We start from the raw sequence: 25,027 nt of genomic DNA on the forward strand, positions 1-25,027 counted from the left end.
TGCTACCTCAATAATGTTGAAAGCATGCATGCCAGGAGTTGATATTTTCAGAACTTAAGAAAGTACACCTATACCTCAGCCCTCAAAGGCCAGCAGCTTAAGCTGAGGAAACCCAAATGGCTTTCCTCGTGACTACGGAACATGGCATTAGACATTAGCCCATCATATCTGTGAGAGGTAGTAAGGACGAAAAACCTGAAGTAAAAATCACAACTAACATTTTTAGATATCAGGAATGCCCGAAATGACCACTGCAACAAGAATTGTTTCTCCAGATGAGAGCTTGTGAAATCAACATACGGCCATGAATGATTTTCATATATTAAAATAGAGAGAGCATAGTAAACAGAAGATAATGCTTGTGATGGCGAATGCCTGCTCATGAAATTTGGGAAGAAATATCCAGACACCATGTGAGAGAAAAAAAACTAAAATGCTCCTGAGAGACCCAAGAGTGAGCAAGCGCAGATTTACTACAAAACAAAACTGGAGTAAAAGTGAGTGGATGAAGGGAGACGTCAGACAGGGCAAGATATGACAAAATAATAATCTATAAATTATGAAGGAGGGGAGTGTGGGAAGGGAGGGGGGAAATGAGGATCTGATGCCAGGGGCTTAAGTGGAGAGCAAATATTTTGAGAATGATGAGGGCAATGAATGTACAAATGTGCTTTACATAATTGATGTGTGTATGGATTGTGATAAGAGTTGTATGAGCCCCTAATAAAAAGATTTTTAATAAAAAGTGAGGCATGCCCACAAGACAGATAGAGCATGGGGGAGAGATTCGGAGCCTTTCAGAAGCGGGTCCAAGAAAGAACCTACTCCCTATTCCCAGAACAACCAGGACTGTATGAGTGAAACAGGGAAGAAGCCAAGGTGCTCCCAAAAGCTGTTCTAAAGATGTACTTCCCAAAGCCTACAAGCATTGCTTGGCTACCACATTGGATTCCATCGGGACCCCGTTTGCTTCTAATTATCAAATAGAATTGAGCACCATACTGTGCTGGAATGCAGAACGGTCGTACAGGACTCCTCTGTCTGATACACTCTTTATGTCCTTTTGTCTTTTGCGTGTCAGAATGGGGAAAGTATGGGAATTCCCCTTCTATCGGTTTTATTTTGTCTCATCTCTTGCCTCTTAAATTCTCATTTATGTTTTGCTAGCTTGTTTCTAAATGCTCTTTTCTGTATGCAGTTGACCACAGGATCTGTGGGAAATAATGAAATAAGACACAAATTGACCGATTTATTATTTAATTTTACTTGCAGATTATTCACCGAAAAACCAAGCCCACTGACTGACGCCCAGTCATTTCTGGCTCATAGTCACCCTTTAGGAAAGAGTAGAGCTGTCTCATAGGGCTTCTGAGGCTGGACTCTACAGAAGCAGACTGGGCATCTTTCGCCCTCAGAGTAACTGGTAGGTTGGAACCACCAGCTCTGGGAGTAGCCATCTAGTCCCACTGCCCACCAGGGCTCCCTGTATTACACTATCCCCAAATCTCAGAACTGAAGGGACCCTGGAAACCTCTAATCCACCCTCTTTACTGCAGAGACTTGAACAAAGCTCCAAGACACTGATTTACTTTCCATAGGTTCCAAGGAAGACTGTCAGTGAATCCAATGCCTTGTTTGGCTTGACTCAGTTCGCACATGTCAGACAGGACCCTTTGATACCCATGCAAACAATGAGCACACACATCAGTGCTGTCGTTCCCGCAGTGGTTGCAATGAAGTCACTCACAGCAACACTGTATGTGCAGATTTAACCTGTGCTCAGGGTGCTAGGCGGAAGGGGGGGCAGGAGCTTCAGAAGCACTAGATGTGCACCAACATTCCATTTTTCCAACTGTCCGTCTAGTGAATGAGGTTTTCATCATTTGTGCCGCCGGGGACTCCCAGTCGCTAAGTCACCGATGTGGACCACCAGACTGGGGTATAAGATGTGAAACAAATGTGTGACCAACAACAGGCTGCGTCCCTGCCCCTAGAGATACTCCAGTGTCCTCTTGTTCCGCCAGGGGCCACGCCAAGGAAGTGGCACTTCTAGGGAGAAGAAAACTGGCCAAAGAAAAGGATGCTGCTGGACTCACGATGCCTGATCAAGAACAGGAAAGGGTGATTACAGTGGACGCTGTCATAACCAGAGACTGCCGAGATGCTGAAGGCCACCCCAGTGGCGGCAGCCGCCTCAGTACCTTCTTCGGTCACCGCCACAAAGGACCTGTGCAGGAATTTCTGAGCATGCAGCCTGGAGCTGGCAGACATGCCCGAGTAGTCGGCCCGGAGTTCACTGAAGGCGTCCTCCAGCCCCATGGCTCCCAGCGGCTCCTCCAGACTGTAGGTGTTCTCCACCTCAAAGCGGGGCAGGTGCAGGCTGACCTTGTGCTCCTCTAGGTGCCCTGGGTTCGTCCACTCCACCAACTGCTCAGGGCTGACTTGGTCTACAATCTAGGTTTAAAACAAAGAAACAGATATTACTATAATCCATAGTTCCATTAGAGCAAGTATAAATTGTACATTTGCTGTCATCATCATTTTCAATACATTTTCTATCTCTTTGAACTCTGATATCAGCTAGCCTTTATGCCCCCTCCCCAATCCTACTACTCATATGGACCCTTAATAAACTATATATATTATATATGTTCACATATATGTGTGTGTATATTGTCGTATCTTATATATATACTTATCTTATATTTATATAATATCATGTATGTGTATATATTGCCATAGCATACACTATCCAATGTATCCATTCACCTATAATTCTGTTATTCATTCCCTTCAAGTGATGTTATACATTCATCATTCTGTCAGTTCCCCCTTCCCTCTTCCTTCCCCTCTCTTCCTATGCCCTCAGGGAATCATTACTCCCACTACTAATTCTGAGGGGTTTATCAATATTGGATTTCATACATCAAAAGATCTAGATTTTACAAGTGTATATCGCAGTCTAGCAAGGTTAGTGATGCAAAACTAAGGTCATAATAGTGGGGGGATGAAATATTAAAGATCTTGAGGACAGAGGAACTGCACCCTGAATATGTTACCCCTTCTATGTAACCCTTCTGTGAGGGATTGTCCAATTATTTTATGTCTCCACTTTGTCCATGCTCCTTCACATCAATATGATTACTTGTTTTTCTTTAATTTCTGATACCTGTTCCCATGGACACCTCATGATCACACAGGCTGCTGTGCTTCTTCCACATGGGCTTTGTTGTTTCCCTGCTAAATGGCCTCTTGTTTAACTTCAAGCCTTTAAGACTCCAGGCACTATATCTTTTAATAGCCAGGCACCATCAGTTTTTTTCACCACATTTGCTTATGCACCCATTGGTTCAGGGAGATGAGTATCATACCTTGTCCCAATATTAGAGCAAATTGTTTTAAGTTGATCAATTTTTATGGCCCACGAATGATTCTATGGATATCCCAGTGACCCTGAAGAAGAAGAGGGTCCCTGCCCTGCTTTGGATAGTGAATCGAAGTAGGAGCTGTATTTCACTGCACTGTCATTTGACATCACAGGTGGTTGTCCTACGTGGTTCTCTGTCTAAGTATTCTGTGTGTATGAAACCCCAGTGGCATTGGAGGAATTTTTAATGATAGGGAACAGACCATTTCTTATTCTACCAATCCTAAGACATCATTTGATGGTTACTGCTGTGTTGGGTTGTTGGGTTTTGTTTTGCAAACAACATGCCCATGTGAACACTGTGTACATACATGTGACAGCACTAGCAGGAGCCTAATGGTGCAAGGGGTGGTCTGCGGTTTGCAAATGACACATAACATGCACCTTATTTGTGTAAAGCTATGGTCTCTTGCTCTCGCTCTTTCTATCTCTCTCTCCTATTCGCCCTCTCTTTTTCCTCTATATATACATTTATTTTTATCATTAAAAACTGCATAGTTTTTACCAAAATATCCCCATTTGGTAGGAAAATATATCTGTTAAGTACAAAATATATATTATCATTCAAAAATGTATACCATTTTAAAAACAAACAATAATAACCTTCAACCTACATATTTTTCTAGCTGCAGAAGTCTCGGGGAAAGCAGGGCTCAATACTCTGAGGAGGGTGATGAACAGACTGTGTCTACAGAGACTTTGGGCATCATTGCAATCACCATGGATGGCCAATTTTATTTGATGTCACTTTTTTTCACTCGATTGCAGACCTCTACTAAAGGTCTTCCAACTGGCAAGTGATACTGCCATCAAGGTGATTTGCACTTCACCCACCATTTGTCCATTCATTCATGGGACCAATGCCTAGTGCCTGCCAGGGACTATGACAGCTTCCCATCACATGGAACAGTAACAAAAAAATACAACATCTGAGCTCCTGCACTTAAAACCGGGTGCTCTATTGTATCTAATACTGAAACCACCCACAGGGCTTAGAAAAGTCTTTTCTCTCTTTTTTGGTGAATCATTTCTTTAGTATAATTCCCCAAACTGGGGAGTTGGGGTCAATGGTCTAAATACTCTGAAAGCTCTCATACTGGTGGACATGGTTGTCATTTCATTGTCCCAAAATAATTTCCACTATTTTGGAATCCAGTAAGAATACAACATTCAATGAAGGATGCAACAGTTATCATTTATTGAACCCATTGTATGTCTCAGACCTGTTAGAGACTGTACACACAAACACACACACACACACACACACACGCACACACTACTTCTTATCGTTGAATAATACAGTCTCTTATCCATGATGAAGCCCATTTTCTAAAGGAAAAGAGACTGAGGTTCCTAGACATTCGGGAGAATCAAAGGACGAACATCTCCCAAGCAGAAGGGAAATCTGAAACAAAGCTCCCTGATTTCATAAGCACGGTATAATAGCCACATTAATATTGTAATGGGAAAGTGGCTCACTTAATCTGGGCTTCAAACAGAGAACTGAAGAAATAAGTCAGGAGGCTCATGAGTCCAGTGAACAGAATGTAAAATTTGCTGTGATTTTCCTCTTTTTTCTCTCCCTCTTTCTGTGAAAGGGGGAGTCCATTGATATGGACCATCCATTCCCCAAAATGGTCAGTGGTCTTTGGAACACCTGTGTGATCTTAAAGACGCACTTCAGCTCATCTGAAATACTTGTGGTATTGCTTCTTCTCCAGGAGCCTGAGACCATGCGATTTCCGTCCTGAGCAGCTGCTGTACCTAAAAAGACTTTCCTCATGTCCCTGCCAGACAGCAGCTCCCACGTGGAAACCCGGTCACTAGACTCGCCCAGGACAAGCCTTGCGACTCAAAGTTCGAGGGCAGGGAAGCAGGTCTGGGGCAAGGAAGGCTCACCTTCTGCAGCCCGTCGATGGCGTCTGGCAGCAGCACGAACATGCACAGGTCATTGTTCTTGTATGGAATCCCCAGAAGTTTGGCCTGCACGTCCTCCAGGGAGGCGAAGGGGAAGGAGTGGCACAGCTTCATCATCAGCACGGGTTTGCTCGTGCTCTGCAACACACGGCGGGGCACCCAGGAGTCACAGGGGGCTCCCCATCACCAAGCAGGCACCCCCCCCCAAAGAAGGAGCTCCCCCTGAAGTCACACACAAGACAAGCCTTTCAAGAACCAGCAGCAGGTCTTAGCAACCAGCAGGAAAGGTCTCTTGTTCTAGGCTCTCTAAGTCGTGGCCATTGCTCTCGGTTGTTAATGGAAGGGGTGGTTCAGAGATCAAATTCTTGCCCTCCGTGCCAGGGGCTTGGATTCAATCACCATGCCTCCTGCTCAGCCACCACCCATCTGGAAGGGGAGCTTGATGTGTTGAAAGGGTGCTGAACAAGTGTCGGCAGAGCTTCCGGACTAAGAATGACTGAAAAGAAAGGCCTAACAATCTCTTTCTGAAATTAAGCCAACAAAAAACCTGTAGGAAGGATCCAGGACCAGGGGCTGTTTCCTTCCACAGCGGACAGCGTGGTCAAGCGTGGGGTCTAGCCCCGTGGCAGTTGACAGCAGCAGTGCAGCTACGCTTCTGCCTGAACACAGTCTAGCTTCTCCACCCTGTGTGCCAGCACATCCCTGGATAAAGAAGGACCGTACCTTATTCAGCCAGAATTGTTCTTCCTGGGTGTCTTCTTTCTTAAAGCCCTGGGCCCACTGCCCTTTGAAGTACACCGTGTTCACCAGCACCAGCCTGGTCGAGCTGCCTAGGGAGTCAGCTGGAAACTGGTCCTTGATTTTTTCTGCCAATGGGACGACAACAACAATGAACTTTTGTGGTGTTGTCAAACGACAAGCGATGTGCAGGGCAGGTGTGATGCAGAGCGTCCAGTGACCTTTGACTACTCTGCCAGGTCAGCATATACAGGTCTGGCTGACAAAGGGCGTGCTGGAAGAACTGGTGCCCCAGTGTCTCCCTCCATCTGGCACTCAGCCCGTGGAGAGCAGAGCGTGTGCTGGGCAAGAGGTGGGGCTCTGGGGTCACAGCACCTCTACTAGCCTCCAGAAGTGCCTTTTAGCTGGTGCCCTCACACCAGTTACTGGTGCCCTCTACACCAGTTACTGCAGCTCTCTGTGCCTCAGTTTCCACACTGTAAAATAGAACCAAAACCTGCCTCCCTCATAGAGTCGTCGAACGGAAGGAATGGTTTCAGACACGAAAGGTGCCTACAACACTCTCTGGTGCCTAGCACACACCCAGACCCACTGCCGTTGAGTCGATTTTGACTCAGGACAATCCTGTAGAGGGTTCTTGAGATTGTAAAGCTTTCCATGACCAGACGGCCTCTTCTTTCTCCTGCAGAGCAGCTGGTGGGTTTGAAACATCAACCTTGTGGTTTACAACCCAGCACTTAATCTACTGCGCCACTAGGACTCCATTAACAAGTACACGGTGAGTGTTAATATAATTCTTACCCATTCTAGAGAGTCACCACCGGGCATTTAGAAAAATTCAGAAACGAAACTAAGCTCACTGCCAGTGAGTCGGTTCTGACGCATAGAGACCCAGTAGGGCAGAATTGAACTGCCACTTTGGGTTTCTGAGGCTGTAGCTCGTTAAAGAAGCTGACAGCCGCATCTTTCCCCCATGAAGCAGCTGGTGGTTTCTATCGGCTGGCCGTGGTGAGCAACTCAACTCTGTCCCCAGGGAAGGAACTGGCTTTCTCATGACTAGGTGTCTTCAGCCCCTCTCACACTACATATTGAAGACCATACCACCTTCGGTCCACTCTTTGCTAGAGCCCCACTTTTCTCTACTTCTTTTCATTTATTTATTTGTTTGTTTGTTTGTTTGTTTGTTTATGCCTTCGGATAAGCATTCATTTTAATTCATTCTGAAATAACAGGCATTTCCAGGACAATTGGAATTAAAAAGGTATTCTGAAATTCAGACACTGAGCTCTCAACTATTGCTCCCCAGAATGCATCTACATGTCAACACTCTTTTCTGATACTTCTTTTGTGTGAGGTTCACACTGGGGGACAAAAAGGCGCTGGGATCTGGCTGGGGGCTGAGGGCTTTGTCAAGTTCTCTGCTGTAAATGAGCATAAATATTGTCCTTTCCCTGAAAGAACAGCCCCGGTGGCCCTGGGGCAAGGGGCAGCAAAGGTGGTCTTGATGGAACGCTGCAGCTCTCCCCCAGAACAAGGGTTCAGGGAGTAAGGTTCGCCTGTAAAAGAAAGGAGGAGAACTCCAGACAAGCCTGAGCCCAGATTTAGCAGCTACAAGCTACTGTGACCCACCATCACGTACCAAGAACTCACGGCCGTTTCCATGTGCTCGGCTTCCTGTGACGCCCACCCTGACTTCCTTTGGGTCTCTGCACGTTTAGGCAGATCATTCCACTAAACCATCTGAGGTGCCTTCCCCTCTGTACCCTTCCTTCCCAGCAAAACCCATCTGGAGCCTCCTCCCAACGCCTTTCCACCCTGGCATCCCATGCAGCTCAGGCACAGGGTTTTACTCACAGCAGGTACTTAGGAAGTGTTCTTAGAATGAATGACACACTCATACTCTACCATGTGTCTCTCTTTCCACCCAGGAATTAATCTTCTTTCGACTGTCATCAGCTGCATTCACAAAATCCACAGGTTCCAGAGAAGCGTGGTAATATTTTTCAACATAATCTAAGTATTTCTTTAAGAGAAGCAGGAAAGGAAGTGTCGAAAAGTCAGTGTATCGATTGCCAGCGTCGTAAATAAGGTGGCTTACCTCCGTGTGACTAATGTTGTAAGCAGGGACTCAGAGCCCGAGCACATCACCATGCACAGTTTTAGAACGTGGCTGAGGCAGAGATCAGGTTCAAGTCCACAGGAGAGAAACAAGCCAACAGTCTGTTGCAGGGTAGTGGGGAGAGACACCAGGAATGTGGGCAGAGTGGGTGCCCACTGTGGGCAGCCATTGACAAATACAGCTCCTGGACATAGTCGACAACACAAAACTTACCTGAAGAAAGAGGTATGTCTTCTCTCCAAATAGCCTGTTGGCAATGTTCAACTCATAACCATCAGTGGGCTGGTTTATCTCAGTTAACACCTTTTGTAATTGCAGATGTATTGTTTCTGTCTTCTCGGTCTTAAAAACCAAAACAGAAACTCAATGGGTTAGCCTGACCAAACAAAGCTTGGGCTCTTCCCCAAATGGACACGGCTGTTGGACCTAAACACCTTGGTTTGACAGCTTCCTCATGAGGCCCCCAGATGACAGGCGGCATTTACGCAACTCGTGTGATTGTGGACATTAAAGGTAGACTGCGCTCCACGAAGAAGTCTTCTCTGCCGGCCCACATCAGAGATCTTTCTTCTCTGACTCATCTCCCAGTTTTGATCTCACACATAAATTAACTTGTAAATGTTCCACCAGACTTTTTTTTTTTTTTTGCTCCTCACAAAACTTGAAGCTCTTGAGAAGTGTCATGATGCCCCAGATCATCCTCGGCCACCGTGGGGCTTGGAAATGTCTATTTTAGACAAGATGAGAAAAGTGACTTCTGCTGGTGTCAAGGGTCAGTTCTCACCGCTACACTTTGAGATGAAGTACATTTCACTCATGTCTCTGAGGAAAGAAGCTATACACATTCTTCTCCACACTCCACTGTGCGATCCAAGAGTTTCCTGACTGAGGTGGAGAAGCATTCCCCGGCTGACCCAGCTGACCCGACGCTCCCCTGAAACAGAGGGACTGGTGCGTGGTGGCTCACGGAAGACTGGGGAAAGAGAGAGGCAACGTAGCTTGAATTGAGCATCTACTCGCATCGCCCTGTCAACTCAAAGGCCTCTCCCTCCAGAGTAAGGACCCAGGGCCTTACTTGCCTGTTTCTTTGATCTCTGTTTCCCATCAGTTTCCCAGGACCAAGACTCATTCCTGACACATAACCGATACTCACTTGATCTTCTGACTAATGAATAAGCACTTGAAGACCTTCCCACGCAAAATGTACAAGTCTGTCACTTGAACAGAATGTCTGAGGCTGACTCTGACCTTGGAGCTGTCTCCTGGCTATTGTGAGCTCTGACTGACTTGGGATGATTCAATATCTACTCAGGCTGATGAAGACAGGGTGTGTACAAATCAAAATGTGAGAGCCTTTGGGAATAATAACTGATATAAAGAGAAGGATGCTGTGAGATTATATCTCCATTGGGTCAGTTGTGACGGAGTTGGCCAACAAATGGAAAAAGGGGAGCGGGGGAGAAGGTCTGCTACAAATGGATTTGGGGTCTGCATGACATCTCTGTAGTCTGAGAAACTCCAAGGAAGCTTAGAACTATGAAGTGACCCTAGAATGGTAATACTTTAGGAACCTATTCCAGAAAATAAGTGCTCTTTATTAGAAAGGTTTCTCTGGAGTTCCATAGGCTATCAGCCAAATAGGAGTCGAGTTCTGGACATCACAAACACGAGAAAACAAACTCCATATGATGAATCAAGAAAGAAAAAAACCAAACATTATATTATACCTACGTGAAATGTAAATGTTGATATTATTAGTCCCACACTTTTAAATCAGTATATTGAGAATATTAATAGGAAATGATTAAATGTGACATTGAGAATATGACTAAGTGACAAGCTGCTGCCAGCAATGGTCATGTAGGTTTAATGATCAACTGTGATCTTCTAGATGCAAAATAATATAAGTATTTAAGTTTTAAATTCAATGGGTGGATAAACAGTAAATTACGTACTGCTATTAAGTCCATTCTGACTCACAGCAAAGCTATGTAGGGTTTCTAAGGCTGCATCTTTATGAGAGCAGATAGCTCCATCTTTCTCCCATGAAGCAGCCGGTGGATCTGAACTACCAACACTTACCCAACAGCACCACCCAAGCTCCTAGAAAGTAGATTAGACACTGCCAGATAAAAGAATTAATCTAGATCTGGACAATTTTTCTAGAATATGGCGCCAAAAATAATAATTTACAATATGTCAAACAAGTGAACGAATCTAGGAAATAACTTCAAAATTCTATCCATCTTTGCAAAGGACAACAGAGGTAAGAAGGGGAAAATGCATTACTCAAAAAACTAAGTGATTAAGAATTTTCCAGAATTGATGAAACCTATGGGTTTTCATCACTGATAACCATCAAGTTGATTCTGAGTCATAGCAGCCCCAGGAAGGGTTTCCAAGGCTGTAAATCTTTGTGGGAGAAGACTGTCTGGTCTTTGTCCCACAGAATGGCTGCTGTGTTTGAATCACTTGTCCTGACTTCCCGGCTAACAAGCACCCCCCGGGCTCAAGTTCATGCGCAATCTGGACGCTGGGTAGGGAAGGCCAAAGAAGAATTAATGCATTTGGACTGTGGCATTGGGCAAAGAATGTCGAAAATACCATGGACTATGTAAAGGACAAACAAATCTGTGTTGGAAGAAATACAGCCAGAATGTCCTAGAGAGGCAAGGAATAATGCCCCATAGGAGCAAGGAGGGAAGACTTTGTCCTATGTACTTTGAACACATTGTCAGGAGAGGGTCTCCAGTCCCTGGAGAAGGGCATCATGCTTGTTAAAGTAGAGGGTCAGTGAAAAAAAAGAAGAGCCTTGTGGTACTTACATAATTCCATGTCAACTTGAAGATATTTAAAATGTAGGGGTGGAGTGCAGCATGTCAATCAGGTCACAGCCCAATGATGCCTCTTGTTGTTGTGGCTCTTTCATAAAGAAGGCTTTGGGAAACTCCCCTCCCTCTCTCTGCCTTCACATTCCTGCTGGCTGACCCTGATGGCTGCCAGTGCCATCACCATTGGATCCACAAGACCTTGCACCCACCAGCCTGTGATCTTCCTGCATTCTGCATGAATGAAGAGGGACTTATGGACTAGTATTGAACTTGGGGACTTGAGTTGGACTGGACTGAGATGTTATCTCGATATATAATTAGTTCTTTATATAAAGTTCTTTCTTGCACATATGTGAGTGTCACTGGATTTGTTTCTCTAGTCAACCCAGCCTAACACAACCCTCAAAGAAATGGATGGAGACAGTGGCTACAACAATGGGTTAAAACATAGCAATGATTGTGAGGATGGTGAAGGATAGAGCAGTGTTTTGTTCTGCTGTGCACAGGATCACTATGAGTCAGAACTGGCTCCACTACACCTAACAACAGCAACGATGAATTTTTAGATTAAAAACATACAGTAAATCAAGGTTATAATTTTTTTAAAAAAGAACTGCCCATCTGAACACATCATAGTAAAATTCAGGAGTAACAAAAGCAAAGTGCAAACATTAAATGTAGTCAGAGAGGGATAAGCCCCTGTGGAAATGCCAGTTAAACTGACTTTTCCACAGAACAATAGAAGCAGTACCTCCCAAATACCTAATGGAGATAATCCTGAACACATCAGCAATCACAATATGTGTAAATGGACTAAACTTTCCCATTAAAAGGCAAATTTCCAGCAAGAATATTTTCTATTTCATTTTTTAAACACGTACATTTAATTAAAACCATAAGAATGTTCAAAATATCATTGTGAATGAAGGGGAGTGCAGAGTGGAGACCCAAAGCCATCTGCAGGCAACTAGACCTATCCCCTTACAGAAGGGTCGCGGGGAGGAGACAAGCCAGTGAGGGTGCAGTATAGCATCAATGAAACATACAACTTTCCTCTAGTTCTTTAATGCTTCCTCCACCCCCAACTATCATGATCCCAATTCTACTTTACAAATCCAGCCAGACCAGAGGATATACACTGGTACAGAAAAGAACTGGAAATACAGGGAATCCAGGACAGATGAATCTCTCAGGACTAATAATGAGAGTTGTGATACCAGGAGGGGAAGGGGAAGGTGGGGGAGAAAGGGGGGACTGATCACAAGTATCTACATATAAGCCCCTCCCTGGGGGATGAACAACAGAAAAGTGGGTGAAGGGAGACATCGGACAGTGTAAGACATGACAGAATAAGATTGTTTATAAATAAAGAAAGAAAGAAAGAAAGAATTGTTTATAAATTATAATGGGTTCGTGAGGGAGGGAGGGTGGGGATGGGAGGGAGTAAAATAAGGAGCTCATACCAAGGGTTCAAGTGGAAAGAAAGTGTTTTTTGAGAATGATGATGGCAACAAATGTACAAATATGCTTGACATATGGTTGAATGTATGGATTGTGATAAGAGTTGTACAAGCCCCCAATAAAAATATTTTTAAAATCTCTCAGAATAACAATAAAAAGGGACAAAAAAGATTACCAAGTCCAAACAAACAAAAAATGGTCAAATATATAAGATAAAGATATGCCAGAAAAAGACAGCAGTCAAAAAAGACTTGCACAGATATATTTATAAGCAACAAAAATGCTTGAAACCCAAAATATGACTAATATTGCAAAAACATTTACTTTACCAGAAAGAGATGACATTTTAAAAATGCAATACACCAAGTAACATGACCTCAAAATAGACCAAGGGATAACTGGAATGTGTAGAAATAATCAATCAACAGTCAGAGTGGGAGATGTTTAGTATCGCTCCTAACAATCAAAGTGGCAAAATTAGTGAAAGGAATGTAGGAAGCTTGGTCAATAAAATAAGCAAGTTGTACTCTAAGTGATATATAGAACCCTGTAAAGAACCATGAGAGAATATACATTCTCCTCAATCATGCAGAGAATATTTATGAAAACTGATCATATGCTAGACCATACAGCAAGTGTTAACGACTTTCAAAGAAGTGGTTCCTTCCAAAACACATTCTTAAGTTAGAAATCAATAACAAAATACCTAAAACAAAATATAGACAGATAATATCAGAAGTATTTTAAGGCCCACTCTCTCTAGATAAATGTTTGAAATGCACTGATATTTATTGCTAAGGGGAATATATATATATATACATATATATATATATATATATATTTACAAAAACAATTTGATAATATTGAATAAAGTCAATGGGAGCCCTAGTGGTTACATGCATTGGGCTACTAACCCCAAGGTCAGCAGTTCAAAACAACTAGGTGCTTTTCAGGAGAAGGATGAGGATTTCTACTTCCATAGAGAGTTTCCATCTTGGAAACCCTCAGGAGCAGCCCTACCCTGTCCTGTAGGGTCCCCAGGAGTCAGAATCTACTCAGGACAGTGAGTGGGGGAGTTGATAAAGTCAAAGAGCCTACCTCTCAGACAGGACTTTAGACTCGCTCTCTCCATAGTAAAAGCAGGTGAGCAACGTGTATAATCTTAAATTTCCTAGTAACTCCATTTTAATAATAGATGAAACTAGGCTTAGTTATATAGTTTATTGAACCCATGATATCTAGAATGTCATCATTTCAATATTTTATGTATCAATATGGCAAGCATATATTATATCAATACTATATATATAAATTAATAAGATACTTTGCAATTTTTTGGCACCACATCTTTGAAATCTACTAACAGCACATCTCAATTTGAACTAATTCCAACCCAAATGTTCAGAAGGCACTTGAAGAACTACCATGCTGGATAGCTCGTGGCTAAAGAAACACTCAGATCAACTAAGAGGCTTGAATAAGTAGAGTCATTTCATATACAGCCATGGGAATCAAAACAGCTTAGTATTGGTACAAGGGTGGATATGCAGACCAATGGGTTTGAACAGCGTATTCTGAAATATAACCAAACCCCTACAGACACCTGATTATTTTATAAAGGGCAAAAACACATTCCATGGGGAAGGGATCGCCTTTGCAATAAATGATGCTAGGGAAACAAACAAATCCCACATGGAAGACCACCAACCTGTGTGATCACAAGGTGTCAATGGAATCAGGTATCGGGCATCAGAAGACCCAAAACAAACAACCATTTCTATTCAAACGAGGGGGCTCAGAATGGAGACGCAGAGCCCATCTGTAGACAATTGGACATCCCCTCATAGAAGGATCACAAGGAAGGAACAAGTCAGCCAAGATGCAGTGTAGCACCGACAAAACACACAACATTCCTCTAGTTCTTTAATGCTTCTTCCCCGTGTGCCCCCACCACTATCATGATCCCAGATCTACCTTAAAAATCTGGCTAGACCAGAACATGTACACTGGTACAGATAAGAGCTCTCAACACACAGAATCCATGAGAGATAAGCCCCTCCGGACCAATAATGAGAGTAGCAATACCATGAGGGTAGTAGGAAGGTGGGGAGAATGGGGGAACTGATCGCCAAGACTGATATTCAACACCCCCACACACACACACACAGTGGGGACAAACAACAGAAACAGTGATGGTTAAGATATGAAAATAAAATTATTTATAAATTATCAAGGGTTTTCAAGAATCAGAGGATGGAGAGTGGGTAAAAGAGAGCTTACACCACGTATTCAAGTAGAAAGAAAATATTTTGGAAATGTCGTTGGCAACATATGTACAAATGTGCTTGAAACAATTGATGTATGGATTGCTATAAGAGCTGTAAGAGCCCCCAATAAAATGATTTATTTAAAAATCCTTTAAAGAAACATGCTATGAGAACGCAAAGGGAAAAACAAAACAAAATAAATGATGCTAGAATTTTTGGATTTTCACCTGCAAAAGAATGAAGCCTGTCTCATTCCTCATACCTCAAACCATGTGCAAAAGTAAACTGATGAATTAAAGACTTAACTATAAACCCTAGAACCATATGCTCATCGATGATAAAATAAGCAGAAACTTACGGGCCCTGAAACAAGGCATAAATACACTACTAAGTGTTATGAAAAGTATCAACACTATAGAAAACAAAAAGAGGACTAGGACCTTCTAAAATTATGACATTGGTGTACATCAAAAGAATCAAAGTAGAACCCCTAGATTGGAGGGAAATATTTGGCAGTGATATATCAGATAAAGAGCTAATTTGAAAAATCTGTTTTAAAAAGCCTATAACACATTGATAAGAAAAACACACAAACAATCCAATCAAAAATGGATAAAAAGCAAGAATAAGCCATTTACTAAAGATGACATTCAAGTGGCCAACAATCCTATGAAGAAATGCCTTTGGTCATTAGCTACAAGAGAAATAAAAGTTAAGACACTGACACTTTCGGTAAAAATTTAAAAAACAAAATGACAAATGCTGGAGAAGATGTGGGCAGGTTGAAACACCCCTGATTGCTGGTGGGATTGCAGGATCATGCAACCAGTGTGGAAAACAGGATGGAGCGTCCCTAAACAAACGCCAATAGAAACCCCACATGGCCTCGCAGTCCCTCGACTTGAGATATACTCCAAAGAACTAGAGAGCAAAATGTGAACGGCTGTGAGCACACCCACGCTGGTCACAACAGTGTCTACAACTGCAAACATACTGAAACAGTGGAAAGCCCAACTGTGACAAACACACAAACTCTGGTGCATATACGTACAATGGAATGAATATTAGGCACTTCTGAAAAACAATGATAAGACTGATGTACACCATATGACAGAGACAAAATTGTAAGACATTATGTCAAGCAAAGTCAGTCAACTTCGTAAAGATAAATATTTCATGATAACCTTATTATAAGGGATTGAAAACAAGAAAAATTGTTTTTACATGAAAGGAAAAGACTTCCAGGTAAGAAAGAAGAAAAAAAGATGAAGAAGGAGGAGGAGCCACATACTTCGGGGATTACTGGGATGCTGCTCCTGTCCTGATGTGACAGGTCGTGCGACTGTGTCTAGTATGTTTTGCTTCCTATGTGTTATACTACACAAACAGAAAGGAAAAATAATTCATTATAAAAGAGAGAGAGACAGGAGGGTCATAACCTTAAAACCCCTCCAGTTCCTTCCCCATCAGATGTAAGCATGGTCTGAGTGGTTACAGAGGGGGGAAGTAAAATTGAAACTAAGTTCACTGCTATTATGGTATGTGAGCTACTCCCAAACAACTGGAAGGAGAAGGGGGAAAAAGGCTCATTTCCGTCTTGTCATAGAAGAAGGAAGAAAAAGAAGGGAGCAGTACTTTTGTCCTTTCAACGGGATAAATGTATGAACGTCTGTGAAAATGAGCTAGAACAACAAGCATCCCTCCAAAAAGAGATTAATTTTGTCAATATAAATGAAAAAATCAAAGGAAGGAATATTCTAACAAATAAGTTAATGTGTGCTCATAGCCAAAAAACCAAGTATAGGAAAATCAAGAATGCCAAATTGAGGATAATGGAATGTCCTCTGGGGAGAAAATGGGGTGTGGCCCAGATGGGGACTGAGGGACCTCAGCTGATTCAGTAATGGTTTGTTTTGAGGCCTGGGGGGGAGCGGGCTAAAGGGGCTGGTTGCCTAACTCCTTATACTTTTTACATGCATGCTTTGATTTCACAATCGATGTATAAAGCCAGGTTCTGAATTCTGAGTGCATGTGATCATCAAATCTGGACATGCGCTGCCTGTCTTGGGGACAATCACATTATTCATCTGTTTCCTTGTCTAGTAAAAGAGATTATGGCTCATGGGTACTAAGTTTTCCACCCAGGAGAGGGGCATCTGTCCAAGGACTGTTCCTTTTTCTGATGTTCCCAGTAGCTGTGTGGCCTCCACACTGGGGAGGGAGGCACTGCACTCTCGGAGCTGGAGAACACAGTGGCTCTCAGACCAGAGCTGTTGTACAGACCCTGGAAGGGACATCTGGGGCTCCACGTGGGCTGCCCAAAGTTGACCCCGCAGGATTATGAGACAGCCAGGGGACTGGAATGGTGATTTTATGAGGATCTGGTGAGGAGCTGGACAGAGAGAGCCCCCACCAAGCCCTGGGGCTCAGCTCTGACTCATGAACTCTACTCCCTTCTCCACTGGGAGCAGATGCTCATGCTGGTAAGCGATATGCAAATCCTCAACTGGAAGACATTCCAGGTCATTTACCCTGCATTAATAATTCTGTATAAATATAGTATCAATGGGGTGTGTGTGCGTGTTTGTGTTGTTGTTATTGTTGTTTGGTAAAGGAGAAGATCAGTGAAAGAGATGAGGCTTTCTACTCCTGTGAAGATTTATAGCCTCGGAAACCCACAGGGACAATTCTATGCTGCCCTCTCCAGTCTCTATGAATTGGAATCAACTCCACGGAGATGGGCAGGGATAATATTCACTGTCACCAGCAGAGCCGACTGACCACAAAGATATCTACCACCGAGAGGTGCGTTCCAGTGTGTTCAAGACGATCTACTGTCTTTCCAGAAACACAGAGAGCACTTTCCAACTGGTTTAACGTAACATAGCTGCTAAGTGACTGAACCAGGAGTTGGACAAAAGTCGGTGTAGCTCCCAAACCCATCCAACTCTAGTGTGGCAGCTTCTCATGCGATTGGACTGGTACCAGTGGGCATCATAGTGGCCACCGCCCTTGTCAGTCAAGTGTCTAAACAGTAAAAACCAGTGGGCATCAAGTCAGTACCAAGTCATTTTTTGAAAGTAGATCTCCAAGCCCTTCCTCCAAGCTACCTTCAGGTGGACTCAAACTCCCAGCCTTTCCGTTGGCAGTGAAGTGTGTTAACTGTTCACAGCTTCCAAGGGCAGCCGCGTAACAATCCAGAAAAAGCCCTGTGGCTTCCAGTCAGTTCTCACCACTGCCGACCCTGTGGGTCAGAGTGGTCCTGGGCCCCACAGGGTGTTCAGGGACTGATTTTTCTCAGCAGTAGATTGGATTGTCCTCCTCTCAGTGGGCTGGAACCTCCAGCTCTGGGGTTAGTGTATCCACGGCTCTTAGCGCTAGCCTCCCTCTGAACATTCAGGGTTTGCTATTAATGTACAGCCTTAGCATTGTTCGGCCACGGAGATCATTGCAGCTTGCTAAGAGGAATGGAGAATTGCCTCTTCCCTGACCTTTCCCCAGGAAGCCCACATATCATCAGCCAACCACATGGTTCAAGTTTCAAGACACGCTCCCTCACCTGCTCTTCAGCTGTTGCTCTTGGGTTTCCAGCATCTTCCTCAGAGTAAAACACCTGGAAGAAACAGAATGTGTTATGGCTGCGGACAGAGCAGAGAACACTTCTCACAGAGTCCATGAGGGAGAGCGGACATGTGTGGCTCTGATCTCCCCTCAGAAAAGCATGAGGAGCCCTGGGCCAGCCCCTGGTCTCTTCAGAGGAGCTGTACCGAAATGCCCATGCATTCATTTAGCCATCTCCAGTGTCGTATCAGAACGATGCCCTGGTGGTGGAGCGAGGGAAGCATGGGCTGCGACTCTCAAGGTTGGTGGTTGAAACCACCAGTCCTTCCCGGGCGGAAAGCGGAGGCTGTTTGCTCCCGTTCCGATTGACAGTATCAGAGCTAACAACCATGAACAGGAGAAGATTGTGTTCTGAAATTAATCTTGCTGATGACTACACATGTTTTCTTAGGATGATGGAAACTGTAGGATAGGTGAAGTGCATGTCAATTATGCTATTTCTTTTGAAAAAAAAAAAAAAGACTTAGAGTCTCCGATCCCTTAAATAGGGTCACTGTGCGGAGAATTGATTCAGGACAGTGGTTTGGGTTGTTGCTGATGCCTGGATGTGATATGCCTACCCCTGTAGTGTTATTTGCCGTCAAGTCAGCCCCAGCTCCTGGCAGCGCCTTTGGGCAGAGTAGGACTGCTCCAGAGGGTTTCCTTTCTTGTCTTGAAATGCACCCCTGGGTGGGTTTCACCCATCATCTTGTCAGCATATCGCCCAAGGCTTAGTCATTTGTCCCTAACCAGGGCCTCTTGTGTAGACCCTGGTCGGGATGATGTCGCCTCTCCTGGCAGTTTCTGCTCTTCCTGGTTTAGCTTTCTTTGTGAGGTTAATGACCTAGACAGGGCCACTCCACAGCCCCTGGACAAAGGACTTTCAGCATCTGGGAGCAGAGGGCGTGAGGGCATCTGGGTAGGGAAGAGGCTCCTCATGAGACACTTCAGCCCTTGCCTTGCTCGGTGTCCTGGCCCAGACCTGAAGCTGAGCGCTGCAGAGGTCAGGCCAGAGGACCCTGGAAGAAGGATAGGCATGCAAAGCCGCCCTACCTGTTGCAGCTGGCGGGCAGTGCTCCCGCGGGTGCCCAGAAGGATCATGCCAATGGCCGTTGAGATGCCCACCGGAGAAAAGAAGACGTTGCCGTCATTGGACTTCTTCAGTTCTTTGAAAAGGCCAAGCCCCAACCGAGTGTTTGCCGCCCCGAAGGAAGCCATGGTCATCTCCAAGAAGTCTAGAATAGCAACAGCGACTGTCAAAGCAGCCAGGCCCTTCCCACTGCCCCTCCGAACTGCTCCGGGTGGGCGAGAGTACCAGGGGACACAACCGGTGAACAAGCTGAGGTTGGCGGTCTGAGTTCGCCAAGAGGTAGCTCAGAAGAAAGGTCCCACATTCAGCTTCCAAAAACCCAGCTATTGAAAACCAGTGGAACACCACTCTCTGCTCACACCCCCGGGGTCGCCACAAGTCAACGTTGACTGGAGAGCAGCAGATGCTTGGACTTGTTTCATTTGTCCTCAGGGGATATCTTCCCTCTTCCTACTCTGATTCCAAAAGTAAGGACTTTTCACCCTCTCAGAGACCGAGTGCTGCCTCCCCCTGCTCCCCCTCACCCCTTCTCTCAGACTGCCCTCCTGGAGGCACATCCGGAGTCCTGGAACCTCAGAGGGTTCCCACTTCCCATCTCCCCAGGGAGCAGGACTGAAGCCCCCATGGTTGTATTTGGTCTCTCGCTCTGTCAGAACCTGCCTAGAAGTCTGGCTGCCGCCACCAGTGAGCTCCACACCCACACCCACCCCACCCCCGCACCCCCGTCCCTGTCCCTTGTCCTGGAATGTCCAGTCTGTCCAGCTGAACTGCCTACAACTGGGCATGGGAGGGGAAGGAATTCCCATTAGCCTCGAGTCCAAGCAGTGCTTTCAGATGCAGCGTGAACAATACAGAGACAGCATTTGTGCACTGGTCTTGTACTTTCTGTTTCTCAGTTGATTCCAAACCTAATGCAGAGGCGGCAGGAGTGATTCATTCTCTCGAGCCTCACTTCCTAACCACAACCACATGAACATCTTGCTTTGGGCTGAGTTTTCCTTAAAGGGCAATGCCACATGCCTGGCCAAGAATTACAGGTGGTGGGTGGGAGGTGGCACGAGGGGAGAAAGATTTTCGTTTTTATACGTTGCTATATAGGGTTGCAGGATTTCACTATAAGTTGGTCTCTCTCTCAAACACACACACACACACACACAAATAACTTTTTAAAATTAATTCATTTTTTACCAAAAAGGAACAAGAACATTATTTTATGTTTATCCACCACCAGCTAATTTAAAATTACTTAATAGAGCAGAAGATTATTGCAGGGGAAATTTTCTGAAAAGCCCACGCTCTTAGGGGGACTGGGTCTCTTAGGCCTACCCTTGCGAAGGCACCCCCACATCTGCCACGCCAGATGGTGTCTCAGCCCCTGGTGCCTGAGTGCCTGTAGGTTAATTCAGAACAGTGAAAGAAGCTGGTGTCAACCAAGAAGAAGAAGACGTGTGATCAGCCAGGTAGGAACTGAATGAAATCAAACCACCCAAAAGGAAAGCACAGATCCATGAATATCGCTGCCCCATACACAGGAGTCCTTATGTTGGAGCCTCAGGCTGACTTACCTGGCATTCAGACAGACGGGTAGTTGGGCAGGGTGCTAGGAAGCATATGTAAAATGAGCAGCTGAAGTCCTGAATTTATAGCTCCCTGCCTCTCCCTATTCATTAGAGTCTGCATTTCCAGTGAAACAACCTTGAGTTTCTCAATGATAATCGCCCTAATAAAATGAGTACGGCAGCTTTATGACAAAATGGAAGGCTTTTGCTCCCCACTGTGGCCAGGAAGCTGTGCCCTTGACCTTGCCAGTCATGGGCTGGGAGCTGTGGCTCAGACAGTAAACACCTTAGACATCTCTCTCTGTCTCTGGATGCAGAAAGTTTAAGCTTTACTCCTCCAACGTCAGGGCTTCACACTGGCTCGAAGTCGCCTGCTGGGTGTTTGCAATTCCGCTCCAGGAGTGGGTGGACCCAAATCTGTGCTTTAACCAGATTCTGCAAGTGACCTACAAATCTTTTTAGTAACAGCTTTATTGGCATAAATTTTACATGTCGTATAGTTCCATGTTTCAATCATAACAAGAAGCCCTAGACAATCATCACTACAATCAATATTAGAACATACTCTTCTTTCTTGTATCCATTGTTGTTAGTGTCCGACTTCCCCTGCCGCACCCCCAAGGAAGCATTAATCCAGTTACTGTCTCTTTAGATTGTCCTACCCTGGATTTCATATACAGAAAAACATGCATCCCCCTAAAAAAAATATGTCTTATACGTCCCCATAGACAAGAATTCTCCTCTACATAAGAAGTCTTAGAGGCTTCTTAGAATCACATGGAATTCCATAAAGACGCCCAGGAATCTTGTGACGATGTAGATTTCGATTCCGTATTTCTGGGGGTGAAAATGAACATTCTCTGGAGGGGTTCAAACTGATGTGAACCAGTTTAAAGCCATGTTCAAGCTCTCTTAGAAAGTTTGTTGTTGTTGTTGTTGTTGTTGTCATTGTTGTTGAAAGAGGAAGCCAAGTAGAAGAGACCTAAACAAAGCAGAGGCCAAAACAAGATTAAAAATAGGAGTTCCATCTTGGTCAATAGATCGTTAGAATGTACCTGTCCAAAGGAGCTTGACCCAAGTCAGCATGAGATCCATGAGAGGTCTTCATCCCTAATGATTTGGGACGCCATCTGGAAAGACGATTTTGTGATGTGATTCCCACCCTTAGAATTAGAATCCCCTCTCACTGCCACGGAGTCATTGTCGACCCACTGCAACCCTATCACACAGAGGAGAACTGCCTCTGTGAGTTTCTGAGACTGCGACACGACAGGAGTAGAAAACCCTGTCTTCCTGCTGAAGAGCAGCTGGTGGCTTTGAATTGCTAGCCTAGTAGTTAGCAGTCCAAGATGAAACCATTACACCACCAGGGCTCTAGAATCCCCTAGGAGACTTTAAAACCTATGTGTGACCAGGCCCCAACCCAGTCCAACTGGATCAGCATCTCTGGGGTGAGAACCAGGCATCATATTTTTATTGCCCAGGTGATTGCAATGAGCCACCAGATTGGAGCCATGGTTTATAACCTCATGAAAACCAGAATTAAGTTCATACTGAATTGACCTGAGACAGGCAGACTTACATCCTGACACACCTGTTCTCCGTAGTAAAGCCCATTGAGCAGTTGCATGGCTTAGGGATGTCAACTCGGAAGAAGGAAATAATGGAAATGATCTTAATAGACAAGAAGGAGGAAGTTTGAGAAAAGTATGGCCATGAAGCCACACACACACACACACACACACACACACACACACCTTCTTCTCAAGTACTTCATGAATTGGGAAATCTCTAGCTTTCATCATTCAGTAGGCATTTGTTGAGAACCTTCCCTGTTCCAGACCAACTTCTCCATGCTAAGAGCCTGAAATTCATTCATCTAAGAAGCTCACTGCCCTTAGAAAAACAGTAACAAAACGATACATGTATATATGTGCATGTGTGTGTGTGTTGAAAAACAAAATAAAAACTCAGTAGGGACACGCCTGTCCAAATTTCAGTGCTCCTGCCAGCCCTGAAGCATCCCTCTGACTCTACTATCTCATTTAAACAATGATCACAAGCATTAGTCTACACCGAAGTCTCTAGTAAAGGGTGTGTCCATTTAGCTGGTTGCTAAGCACCAAGTGCTAGAAGGGGCCCCACAGCTGTTCCCCCACCCCCACTATACACCAGCTGCCATGTCACGGGTAAGAGCACAGGATCAAAATTTTCTCTCCTCACCCCCAATTTTTTTTAATCATTTTATTGGGGCCTCAAACAACTCTTTTCACAATCCATACATCAACTGAATCAGGCATGTTTGTACATTTGTTCCCCTCACTCTTCTCTAGACATTTACTTCCTATTGAACTCTTCCCCCCCCCACCCCACCCCGCCATCCTCATAAGCCCCGATAGATTGTATATTGTTATTATGTTCATATCTCACACCGACTGCTGTCTCCCTTCCCCCGTGTTCTCTGTTGTTATTCCCCCTGTAGAGGGGGGTATGGTTATGTCGATCATTGCGATCGGTTGCCCCTTTCTCCCTTCCTCTCCCCCTTTCCCCCCTACTCTTTACCCCAAATTTCTTATTGTGGTTCTTTAAGCAAATCCAAAGCTTTAAAATATTTAACTTCAGTTTTGAATTGTCTTAATAAAAATGAAATTAAGTATGATTTTTTAAAGAATTAACCGTTAGTTCTGGTGTTAACCCTGAAAAAGCGTGAAAGGAGACCTGGTGGTGCAGTTCCGTGTTGGACTTCCTTCAATCCACAGAGTGGGCAGTTCAAAACCACCAGTTTGAAACTCTGCGGGAGATGGATTGGGTTTTCTACTCCCATCAACAACAATGCTGCATTTTAATAGCCCTATCTGTTGAATTACGGTGCTGGCTGAGAGCATTGACGGTACTGTGGATTGCCAGAAGAATAAACCCATCAGTCTAGAATGAAGAAAAGTCAGACACTCCTTGAAAGCTAGGTGAGGAGGCTTCTCTCATGTGCTTTGGACAAGTCGTCAGGGGAAAAAAATGACCCGTGACTGGTCAAGCAGAAGGTCAGAGGAACCCCCTCAGAGAGATGGACTGACACGGGGTGCTGCACCTGTGGGCACACACACAACAATTGGGAGGATGGCACAGGACTGGGCAGTGTTTCTTTCTGTTGTGCTGTGCGCCTACGGGGTCCCTGTGCGCCAGAACCAACTCCAAGGCACCTGGCAACAGCAGCATCGGTTCGCAGGCTTCTGAGACAGTAGGTCCCCAGGTAACATGCCTCCAGTTCAGGGAAAAGGCACACTTGCCCTTTATTGTTATGTAAACTTGACCTGATGTTGAAACATCAAAAAAATGAAAACACTGTTTCAACTATTTGCACTTTCAACTTCAAGACATTCTTAGTTCAGTGCCTCCTGGGTTGTGGTTTCCATGACAATGAAATAGAAAGCTCCCTGGGATGAGCCTCAGATGAGATGAAGCCTATGAGCAGTTTCTCCGAAATAACTAATACAGCCAATCCCTGAGTACTAAACGAGATGTCCTAAAGTGTGCCTCTCTAAATCGAATCTGTAGTTAAGTTTAAGTAGGTCCAAACAGCTCTTATTTATCATTTCTTGAATTTAAGAAAAGGTTCTAGCGTTTTTTCATGACTTAAAAGCCTCATGTGCAAATATGAGGAAGAATTCTTTGTAAATAGTGGCTGGTTCAAGCCTTTCAAAGTGAGGGCAAATTTGCATCATATCAAAGGGCAAGAATAGTCTGATGGAATGGATTGGTTCCAAGTCCTCAGAGATGCCAAAATCCAAAAGGCTTAAGGCTCTTACCTAAAAAGGCCTAGTATTTGCACAAAACCTAGCGCATCCTCCTGTACACTTTCCATCACCTCGAACACCCAGTACCAGCAGGGCTCTTCTGACTTGTCGTGACCCTCTGCTGAGTTTCAGAGACTGTAATTCCCTGCAGGAGCCAACAGCCTCCTCTTTCTCCTGAAGAGCAGCTGGCAGATTGGAACACACGGCCTTCCCGTGAGCAGCCCGGT

General features: G+C 44.6%; 1 protein-coding gene across 1 annotated transcript; it reads right to left on the reverse strand.

Annotated features, from left to right (window-relative positions):
- Window positions 1-1,250: 1,250 nt before the first annotated feature.
- On the reverse strand, window positions 1,251-20,131 carry SERPINB13 (serpin family B member 13). Its single transcript, XM_075532985.1, has 7 exons — window positions 19,414-20,131; window positions 18,320-18,373; window positions 8,415-8,543; window positions 7,988-8,105; window positions 6,068-6,210; window positions 5,327-5,482; window positions 1,251-2,454 (listed from the first exon to the last, which is right to left on the reverse strand). Exons 1-7 carry the CDS (start codon window positions 19,582-19,584, stop codon window positions 2,050-2,052), a joined length of 1,176 nt encoding a protein of 391 aa, XP_075389100.1. The 5' UTR covers window positions 19,585-20,131; the 3' UTR covers window positions 1,251-2,049.
- Window positions 20,132-25,027: the final 4,896 nt, after the last annotated feature.

The sequence above is a fragment of the Tenrec ecaudatus genome, chromosome 15 (assembly GCF_050624435.1).
Source record: "Tenrec ecaudatus isolate mTenEca1 chromosome 15, mTenEca1.hap1, whole genome shotgun sequence".
In the NCBI taxonomy this organism is placed as follows: Eukaryota; Metazoa; Chordata; class Mammalia; order Afrosoricida; family Tenrecidae; genus Tenrec; species Tenrec ecaudatus.

Bases quoted from the DNA above. Each gene is read 5' to 3' on its own strand.
- SERPINB13 (XM_075532985.1), bottom strand. From the start codon at position 19,584: ATGACCATGGCTTCCTTCGGGGCGGCAAACACTCGGTTGGGGCTTGGC. The intron at 5,483-6,067 runs GTACGGTCCTTC...CGTGTGTTGCAG, and splicing joins AACAATTCTGGCTGAATAAG to AGCACGAGCAAACCCGTGCT. The intron at 2,455-5,326 runs GTGAGCCTTCCT...TTTTAAACCTAG, and splicing joins CCATCGACGGGCTGCAGAAG to ATTGTAGACCAAGTCAGCCC.